The sequence below is a fragment of the Rhopilema esculentum genome, chromosome 20 (genome assembly GCF_057945365.1).
Source record: "Rhopilema esculentum isolate cy_ngs chromosome 20, ASM5794536v1, whole genome shotgun sequence".
Lineage (NCBI taxonomy): Eukaryota > Metazoa > Cnidaria > Scyphozoa > Rhizostomeae > Rhizostomatidae > Rhopilema > Rhopilema esculentum.
Window position 1 is genome coordinate 15683750 of NC_142834.1, and position 10633 is coordinate 15694382.

A 10633-nucleotide genomic window follows, 5' to 3' on the forward strand; every position below is an offset into this window, starting at 1 on the left:
AAAGATGTAGATGGCCCCAGATCGCTGCTACACAGATGTCAAGAGGTACATTTAGAAGACATTCAATGTGTTGTTGATTTTTCAATCAAAGATGAATTGTTTCGATCAATGGTCACAGAGGTCAATAAGTTGGTAAGGATGATACTGACCTTGCCTGTCTCGAATTTGCACAGCTGAAAGATCTTTTTCGGGTCTAAGGCGCCTGAAAACGTACCTACGATCGCAAATGTCTCAAGAACGATTAAATGCTGTTGCAATAATGAACATACATAGAGAAGTGGTCATGAGACTGTCAATTGATGAACTTGTTGACACCTTCATATCAAAAAATGCCGTGAAAAAGACTACATTTTGGGTGCCTAAATAGAACTGATGATCTCAAACTAAAGAAACTGGTTATGATTTAAAAATAAACTTTCAATCATTTCATTTGTGTGTTTCTTCTTCCTCGATAATGAAAAATGAACGGAAAAATCACCTTTAAGCCCTTAGCTAATCCACTTTCTATCCTGTGACATCAGCAGCTGCCATTAGGAATTGTTATTAATTTTTAGCAAACTAGAAACAATGTCTCATCAAAGTCTCATATATCTCACGAGCTACGTGTTCAAATGTTTTAAGCAAGACTTTTTACTTTTGGAATCAATTGTCCGCAAACGGATCAAACTTCAAAGCTTCACTTTGTCACCCTTTCCTGTGGTTGAACAAATCTTGTCAAAAGCGTACGAGAGGGTTTTTTCGAAATCAAAGTGATTTTTGTTGAAGGTGTGTAGGTTTTTATCATTTATTTACCACCGGATCCATGCCTCGAAACAATTTCAGTATTTTTGGGCACACCTACTTCCAAGTTTTTTAGTGTTTCTCCGTTTCATGCATCTAATGTCAAGAGTAGCAGAGATATCATCAGCAATGTTGCAATTTGTTTATAACCACAACGAATACTGCACTGGAATAGGGTTATCAATTATGAATTGTAGCAGGGAACATACCAATCCACTAGGCCAATCTACGTCCAAAAACTCCCCACTCGGTTTATCATGATACTAAAAGAATATGATCGAAAATAATTTCCCTTGAGTCCACATAAATTTTCATTTGTATGGTGATGAGAAATTGAGATTAAGTTAGTGGAGGGCCGTTTGCATTTGCAAAAAGTTGGTAAGGGGGAAAGCGGGCTTATAATCGGCTTGAAGCGGTTGACATAAGACTTTGAACGCACTTACAATGCTTGAATTTGTCTATTGGTTTAGGAAAGTTACCAACTACAATAATTTAAGAAATAGGATCCGAATGACAGTAAACACGAGACACAGAAAATGTTTCTATCCACTACCGGTCGTTTCAAAATCATTTTGACACGTCATCTACGTTTTTGAGTTAGGAAATGAAAAATTGACAGCTGTGGTCTAAAGACAGTGTAATGAAATTTCTGTGGACTACGTTAATGTAGCCTAATTCAAATAATAGTCTTAGTCCCCGCCCCGTAGACCGCAGTAAAGGAGGGGTGGAAGTTAATAATAGGATAACAATTATGCATGACTGCGACTCAAAGGGAGTTTCTTTGGCAATTTCGTATCCTAAAACCTTAGTGAAATTCTCCAATCATGCCGTTCAAATTTAAAACTAATTTCTCAATAGCAAAAAACGATAACATGCTTTTTAAACTTTCCAGATTTGGCTTCGAAAGGTTGTAAAAAAACAAATAACCACATGTGATTTATAAGATCAATATTTACAAAAGTTTTCACTTACAAAATAAGATATAATACTTACACAATCAATGCATTTAAATGAATAATAATTCGCAATTAAACAGATACCAGTTGATTACCATATCTTCCCCGCCGACAAGAATAAATGGGGGACTATTCTATTTCGGCGTTTATAGGAGTCCATTGTCATGAAATGTAAAGGAGAAACGGGACATCCTTTTAAAGAGGCTTTTCATTTCATCAGAGGACATCGTCAGCAAAAAGGGTAACACTGTAATTGGTACCAGTTTGATTGTAACTAACGACCTTAATACATGTACTGTCGAAAGACAAGAACTTAAATCCAGTGAAAAAGTCGTTTCAATTTGTCAGTGTCTATTGACAAAGACTCTCTTCAGATACGAATCTCTAGACTCAGTTGCAATTCAATAATGTCACGTGAGCTTGGTCCATAGCTGTTTAATCTTGGGATAATTTGAATATCAAGTCTCCTTTTAATTCGGAGATCTGCGATATACCCATGAATTTGTTGTTTCCATATTTCGTCCGAGAAGCCTGAAACAAAAAAGAAACTTGTTTACTAAGCCAACATTTCTCAAAATAATTTATAATGGAATAAACATGCTATCATAAAACAATTATCAATTGACACATCTCTTTATTATTTGGTTTGTTGGTATAAATAGGTTTTGCTAACAATTTCATTCTCTTGGCATCAACACACCACACAAGCTTCCGTCACCCATTGTATTTCTTTGCTATCAAAATAAGCCCTTTTGTATTTTCAAGTTGAGCAGCATTTAAGAAACTTTCAGTTCTACGTCGGAGCTTAGTTTTTCATGAAAAAACTTTCTCTGTTTTCTTAGACTGGTAGTGCAAAAAAACCAAAAATGCAACATATTGAGATCTAGAGGAGTGGGGGAAGGGGGGGGGGGGGTAAACCTCTCTCATAACAGATAAAAGAAACAGCACCTGGAGCTATTTCGGCTTGAAAGCTTGAGGTATATAAAATACTCACATATCCTGTTCCTGGCAAGGTATATAAAATGCATAACAAATAAGATTTAAAGAACAAACCTGGAATTTGGATACATCGGCTTTTGCAATTAATTTTGCGATTGATTTCACAACTGGCATCAGGCTTTGTTCAGTATAAGTGCTATAGTAAACAAGCGTATCTGTCCATTCAGCATTTTCAAGAACTTTCCCAGCAAGGTACAAAGACGCTGCAGCAATTATTGAAGGGGGCATTCTTGATAATTTGTAATCGACCAGTGTTAACTCCATTAAATATTTTGCTAGAGTGTGTTTCTTTGCATCTGCCTGTTTAATAGATAATATCTTACAAAATATTTGGTACAAAAGATTACAAAAGATAACATCCAAGTCAAATTTGAACAAACAGATAGTTCACATGTGTCATTTTTTAATATTTAGGAAATGAAAGATAAAGCTCAGAGGAAACTTACCACAGCAGCCTTTGAATTCCTTCTTAAAAACTGGAGACAGAGTGGTTGACTCAGGTCACAGTCAAGTGTCCTCAGAATAAGTTGCTCCATTTTTTTAATATTTCCTTTGGTGTATGAGTTATCAGTTATGTAAACAAAATCACCAATCTCTGGTGCATATGTTTCTTCATACTTTGAAGCTAGAAGCATGGCACTGACTCCAACCAGTTGTAACTTTGATCTGCTCACAACTTGATGCTAATTTAAAAGGTAAAAGGAAAACAAAACTTAAAATGACGAATCACATGGCCCTTCTTAAAAAAGTATTGGGTATTCTGCAAACTGATTGTTAATAAAGATTGATTTAAATGTTTCAGTTGAATAGCAGAACATTGTCAGTCTTCTTTGCTGTCATGTTTGAATTGACCTCTCTACCCAATATAAGAAGCTTCGACTAGAACATTCAGAGTTAATTATAGGATTCAAAATACAGTTACACCATAGACCTAGCATAAAAGTTAACTCATTCATATATTTAATCGAGCACAACTGTACAAACCTCCAGGAATCTGTCAATGATGCCCACAGTGAGGTAAAGTGTTTCTTGCAGCAATCCAAAACGACTGTGAACCTGAACCAGCCAATCAATAAGAATTGATCGCATTCGCTCATTTATTTCAGATTGCTTTTGCATGTAATCACCTGCACAAAGCACCTTCTGCAAACAAGAAAGTCAAAAGAGAGTCAGATGTAAGTTAAAAACTGAATTTAGACAAGGCAAGATCTGTAGCATTTATTGCTGCATAACTAGCAATAAAATGAATCCGAATTTTTTTGTCTAAGAACCAAACACAAAATGCTATGCCTTTTGACCGAAACATAGCCTACCGAAGCATAGCAAATAAAACAAAAGTTTGCTTTTGTCACACGACAACCATATTTGTAATACATGGTCATCTTTTATTTCAAACCCTAAAAAAGCTCCAAAAGTCTCAACAAGATATTTTCAGTACACATCTCTTGAAAAAAGTATTGTTTTGTTACAGGACATTTTATTTATAAGAACAGCATAGACAAAAACTAACCTCAATTTTGCGAAGGTAAGTATAGATATCAGCAGCATATTCAGCACACTGGAATGGGTCTTTTTCACTTTCTTTGTCTATGTCTATGATATTTGGAGGAATTGTCTCACATATAGACATTGATCGGACTCCTAAAATGACTGGGTCACTCTCACAAACTGACATGGCTCTACAATGCCCAAGCACTTCACCAACATTTGCCTTTTCAACATTTTCTTCTTCGGTTTTTCCTAAGTGATTCTTTTTTGTTGCTTCTTCAATTTTTGCTTCCTTGAGTACAAGAAATTAATGTGAAACTGAAATTCCAAAGTATTAAAGAATGACTTAAGAGAAAATGGATTGGAATGAATATGTTTAAATTTGTAGGGAGATTCACAAAACTCTCTCAAAAGAATATTGATCAATTAATTGTTCATAGCAAGAGGGCTGCAATTTTACATGGATATAAATGTAACAAAAACATTTATAACATTTATAATAACCTTTTCTGGCAATGTTTCACAAATTGACATGGCTTTTCCTCGTTTCACCATCAAATCAGTATTTTCATTTTCTTTACCAGCATCACGAGAAAGTAACTTTTGCGTTTCAACTTTCTTGTTTCTTTGCTGGGCTTTAACATCAAAATTTCTCTCCTGGATTAGAAAACAAAAGTGTATATAAACCATTTGTACGAATCGATAAAGGGTTTGTCTCATATTGTAGCAGATAATTTACTTAGTTTTCAATCAGGCACACTAAATTTAAGCATTCGGTACTGCCTTGGTGCACAGTTAGGTGTAAGGAAGCATGGCAAAATTTCAAGAAGGAAAAAAAATAAAATTTGGTTCACTGGGGAGGTTTATGCATCTCTGCTTTACGTGTCAAGTGCTTCAAACAAGACATCCCATTTTACAAAAGAGTACAAATTTTGCAGAGTGAAAATATACCAATGAAAGCAAACTAACTTCACTTGCAACATTTATAATTATTTCACAAAATCATCTCCCATGCTATTAGGTTGCACTTTTTCAGCTTTTGTTTAAACTAGAAGGTCTTTTGTTTATTGCCCTAGTTGAAGAAAATTGTGACATTGAAAAAGGATGCTAGTTGGATATAAAGACAGACATTTTTCTGTATACACCCAGTAAATCGAAGATTAGGCTGGCAGTTCTTCATTTTTTTAAAAAAATTAGAGACTGCATTGTTCATACTTTATTATTAAATAGTTAAGGGGTATGCAGTGCAATTCAAGTTTGAAAATTCACCCAAAACACCCCTGGATGGCAAGAGACTCCTATTTTTTGAGATAAAACATTGTTCTAAGATACATTTTTTTTACTTTTTATAACGTATTTTAGAACGAAGAAAGCTCAGACTCAGCATGTTCTTTATTTGTTCTTAACTTCTGAAAAAATTTGAGGCTTGTGTTCTTACAAAATTGTTCTTATAAAATAGAGTGTAGCTTGTTTGTTAATCCTAAACAGTGTCATCTATTCACTTAATTTGACAAGCACTTTGTTATCTTGGTTTTAAATAAACATTTCCTTAAAAAATGTCATTTCAACCATCTGCTTTGTTGAAGAACACAGTTGAAATGGCAGTTTTGAAAAACATTCAAGGCTGTGCTCCTGAATTTATTCCTCTTTAATCTTGTACAAAATTGTGTCTCAAATAACACGAGCAATGAAAATATTTATAAGTCTCTGGATTCAAAAAGAAACATACTTTAGCTACATTCCTGATATCTCCAAGAGCAGTCCTTGTAGTACCCTTGGTCTGTTTGATACCAGGCTTTGTACTTCCTCTCTTGAAATCATAATCCATATTCTAAAAAATAATATTTCATTAGCAAATGTAGCTGAAAATATTAAATAAAATAAAAATTCAAAGATTAAAGATCTTGCACTGCCATTGAAGACAAACACCAGTTGCAAAACAACAAAGGCAATATGCTGTTGACTTTTTTAAATGTTAAATCATAGGCCACTTAGCAGATTCTTGCATTCAATTATCACATTTCTGTTCCGCATTGCTTATTAATAGATCAGCAAACTTGAATTATTAATGTTTTAAAGATGAGAAACATTTGGGGACGCTAGCACGTGGAGGCTTCGGAGTAGGCCTAATATTATGTACCTTCCTAAAAGCGGACAACCGTCAAACCGTTAATAGAAAAAGGAAGCAAGCAACGTCATTCAGACACCAAAACAAAAAGTTATGGTACTTTTCTGAAGCATAGGGACGTTTGAAAGAATTAGGCAAATTAAAACAGTATTTTTTTTAGGGACAAGCACGATGCCTAAGATGAATTTTTTGCAAAGTTTACTCACGTTTCGAATTCTTCTCGCAGCCTCCATTTCTGTGTATGATTTAAGAAACCTTCAGTGTAAATATATTGACAAAAATATGCTCTTTTCTACCTTGGAACGAGTTTCTTTTATTTGGTGCTCAGGGCATCTGATGTGTGATCAAAATGACAATGGCCGTTGGAAAAACGCTCGAATTTGAATCTCCAGCTAGGGGCAACCCGATTGGCTAAAATTATCAACAGGGAGTCTAGGCGTAAATTCGTGAGATCTTCTGGGACCAGCTTTGAGTCGAAATGCCCGTGCCCGTAATAAAGGGGAAAATGGAGAAAAGGAAGACTTACAATTGGGAATAAGAGCAATGGAAGAAAGAAACAAGGAGCGAGATAAACGTAAACATGTGCAAATCATTCACATCGCAAAACACTTTCACGTTAGGTGGGCAGAAATCATTCCTCAGAACAATTTGTATGTTTTGCAATTCATAAGGTTTGGCATTAAAAAGATAAGGAAAAAATTACCAAGGTCAGCCAAACCAAACCGATTTCTCGATAATTATTCTGAAGTTTTATACTCTGAAGAATGTCAGGCGGAAAGCTCAATTATTTTTGCTTTATGAAATCCATTTTGAAACTATTTTTATTACAATGGTCAATGGAAGGTTTTTGTCAAATTGAAAGAGCGTTTGGCCGTGTACATCCCTCCTACATCAAGGGTAAAATAAGAAAAGTGCAAGCAATGTTTTTGAGTTGAAATTCCTTGCATTTATTCTATGGACGAATAGTTTTTGCATGAGAATTGTTATTTTCTACAACCATTTTCCTATTCCTTGGCATTTGCTGTATGTTTTGTTGGTCTCAAGTTCGGCGATCGGCAAATTTTTCTTTTGGTATTGGACAAAAATTATCTAGGTGCCATTTCGGCCATTTTTAATGAAATCCTATTGCAATTAGGTTTAGTCTAGAGTTTAAAATGAGCCTGAAAAGACTTTAAAATTAAAGTGTATTGAAATCTTTTGCAATCCAGCATTATTTTAGCTCATGAAAACAATGTTATATAAACTATTCATGTTATTATATATTGATCGCCCTGAGAGGTTAAAGTTTGCAAATGGCGTACGTCAAGAACTCTAGGTTATTTTCATAAAAACAGCGGAGGATTATAAGAAAACTAAATTTTATTCATTTACGAAAATCATTACATGAATGATAAGGAAAGTAAGCAGAATCTCGACTTTAATGTATTAATTGTTGTATGAATGTTTGAAAAGTACAAAGGTATGGAGATTTTAATTTTGCAACTCATTTTTAAGTGAAGAAATCACCCACCAAGAAGCTTTAAAAACATCTTTAAAAGCATAGATAAATAAAGGTAGGGAAATGGTTCAAAATAAGAAAAGAGCATTAAGGTCTCGGAGTATTAAGGTCTCGTGGTGGAAGACATTTAATGTACATTAGTACATTTATTGTACATTGGTACATTTATTGTACATTGGTACATTTATTCTACATTGGTACATTTATTCTACATTGACACAAATCCTAATGACGAAGAAGAAGGCTCCCACAGAGCGAATTATTCGAGTCATTCGTTGATACCAACGAATATCTTTGCACGTAAAAATATTTACATATTGGATTCGATGTGTAGTTTTAAAAAATAAGCTCATCTCTCAAATATTAAGTCTGTTCTTGGTAGACATAGTCTGTCTCTCAAAAAGAGAGTGCAGTTTTTATTCTTAAATGATAGGTGCATTATTCATAAATAAGTAAGGTGATTGCTGCAAGATGCTGCTGCTTGTACGAAAAATGTATACTTCATAAGAAAGAGTTGATTTTTGGCATCTTACTGCATCGCAAAGTGATAATGACACTATTGCTATTGGATACCGGTTCCGACTGAAGGTAATAAAAGAGAAGTATCGTAAATGCATTATTAATGAGATAACAAGCACTTTTACAGCGAAAAAGGTCTTGCTGCATAATGTTCGACCATTTTGCAACAATATACAATTTCCCCTGAGGCGTGGTTACAAAGCTAAAAGTAACCTTAATATCAAGTTTGACCAACATCTGAAAACAGCACAGACAGGGTGTGCTGTGCATTCAACGACAATCAAACGAATGATACTGGGTTACTTTTTTCTTGCAAGATGCACATTTGATAATTGGGAGCGATAATTAAAATAGCTAATTACCTGAGGCTGATTCAAGTTTCTATTTTCAGCAAAATCCATCCGTATCAACCAAACCAATATTTACAGAACCGGCAAAGCTCACAGTAATACATCCGTTGCAAAAATCTTGCCAGAATCATTCAAAAACTGTTCAATAAACTTTGAAATCAGAATATTTATTCACAGAGATTTATAGTCGAAACTCAAATAAGAAACTTATTTCTTCTTCAAAAAACTCCTTTGCTTATAGTTTGGTTAGGTGAAATTATTTGACATGTGGGTAACACTTTGTAACAAACTACTAAGTTTTCCATCAATGTAGTAATTACTCTTTCAATTCAGAATCTCATCAAAAAAAGGCTAAATTTAATTAAAAGGCCAAAAACAACTTTTCCAGGCAATTTGACTTTGGGAAAGGCCAAAGTTGGAAAATTTGGCCTCATAAAGGCCAATCTGGTATTGACAGGGAATTTTTCCTAACAAACTGGCGGAGAGGGTAACCGGAGGTTTTTCAGTTGTTTCCACTTCCCTGGACTAATACCTTGAAATTTTGAAGGGTGTCCAAAAAAATTTCTCCCTAGATGTCATGTGATCGATGACGTAAATTTTAACGGTCAGAAAAAAATGAAAATCGTCAAATTTGAAAACAAACAACATCAATCGAATGAGTATAAAAAACTGAACAAAAATTGCTTAGAAACATAAATCCTAAAATAAACCAGTTAAAAACTATCACGTGTCAAAGTATTGATGACGTCACAAGTACGGGAAATTAGTAATTTCCGCCATTTTGGGCCTCTTTTATTGATACTATTGTGGAATATCCATTTTGACAAGATATGAGGCGTAAGTGCTTATGATGTTACAATGAATATATAAAGGGTAAAGGCATAGAGTAGCCCCAAATGGTTAAGTTAATCAATTACTTGACTTTCGTCTAGTTTAGCACGTTTATATTTTCCAAAGTTTTCAAGATTGAAATCTCCATCATTTGCAGGTTTAGATGAACTACGCCAAAGTTTTTCATATTATTTGGAAAAGTCTTGCTAATGTATAAAAGTGTCTTAGTTCTGGCGGGTAGTTTCCACAAAATGAGAATTATGCAGAAGATTCTACACAAGAGGAACGCCTGTTTGAGATTTCGTCAATGATTTTCGATGTAAGGGTCATATCTGAAAGTTCGGTAGAAATGACAGGCATAACTATTGGCCCACGAGAAAGTTTCAAATTAAATTAAAATTTAAATAATTATTTAATTAAACAAATTTAATTAAAAGGCCAAAAACAGTTTTTCCAGGCAATTTAACTTTGAATCCGGCAATAAAGGCCAATCTGGCAAGCCTCGAGAATGAAGGAAGCTCATAGAATAATTAAACTATGTCTCGTAGGTATATCCCTTGGTCCTCGTAGGTTCATCACAACTCCTAAACCCCTTCACAACGGCATTTATTCGTAAGACTACTTTTACGGAGAATCCGATACCCAGGGTGTGAATATAATGCTCACTATTGCTGGAGCGCACATCCCTCTTCGTCGTCGGAGACTATGAACAGAAATATAGAGCTGTTCAGCCATTTTAGATGCTAGTATTTCAATTTCCTCATCTGTAAAATGGTGTTATTTTACGAATTTTTACGATGTTTTGTCAAAATAGTGAAAACCACCAAAGCAGAAAATTCTTGACATGAGAAAAATCGTTCTAAGCTACACTTAAAAAATGAAAGTTTGCTTTACACACCCCGTTTTAACTTAAACTGCTTTCACGATGAGCCAACCACATGTAAATTAGAAGGCTTTTATTTTTTGGTTGCTGTTTGTAAAACTGTCAGATTTGACACCCAACGGGAACTTGCTTGGTAAACTTCAGACCAAACAATCAAAGGCCTTTATAAATCTCTTTGACTGATGGCAGTTCATACAAGCC

At 34.6% G+C, this 10633-nt stretch overlaps 1 protein-coding gene across 1 annotated transcript; it reads right to left on the minus strand.

The window, feature by feature from the left end:
* Positions 1-1711: 1711 nt before the first annotated feature.
* LOC135687391 (G2/mitotic-specific cyclin-B) lies at positions 1712-6715 on the minus strand. Its single transcript, XM_065203935.2, has 8 exons — positions 6558-6715; positions 5953-6054; positions 4728-4880; positions 4246-4515; positions 3720-3878; positions 3182-3418; positions 2790-3035; positions 1712-2267 (listed from the first exon to the last, which is right to left on the minus strand). The coding sequence occupies exons 1-8, from the start codon at positions 6582-6584 to the stop codon at positions 2172-2174; spliced, it is 1290 nt and encodes a 429-aa protein (XP_065060007.2). The 5' UTR covers positions 6585-6715; the 3' UTR covers positions 1712-2171.
* Positions 6716-10633: the final 3918 nt, after the last annotated feature.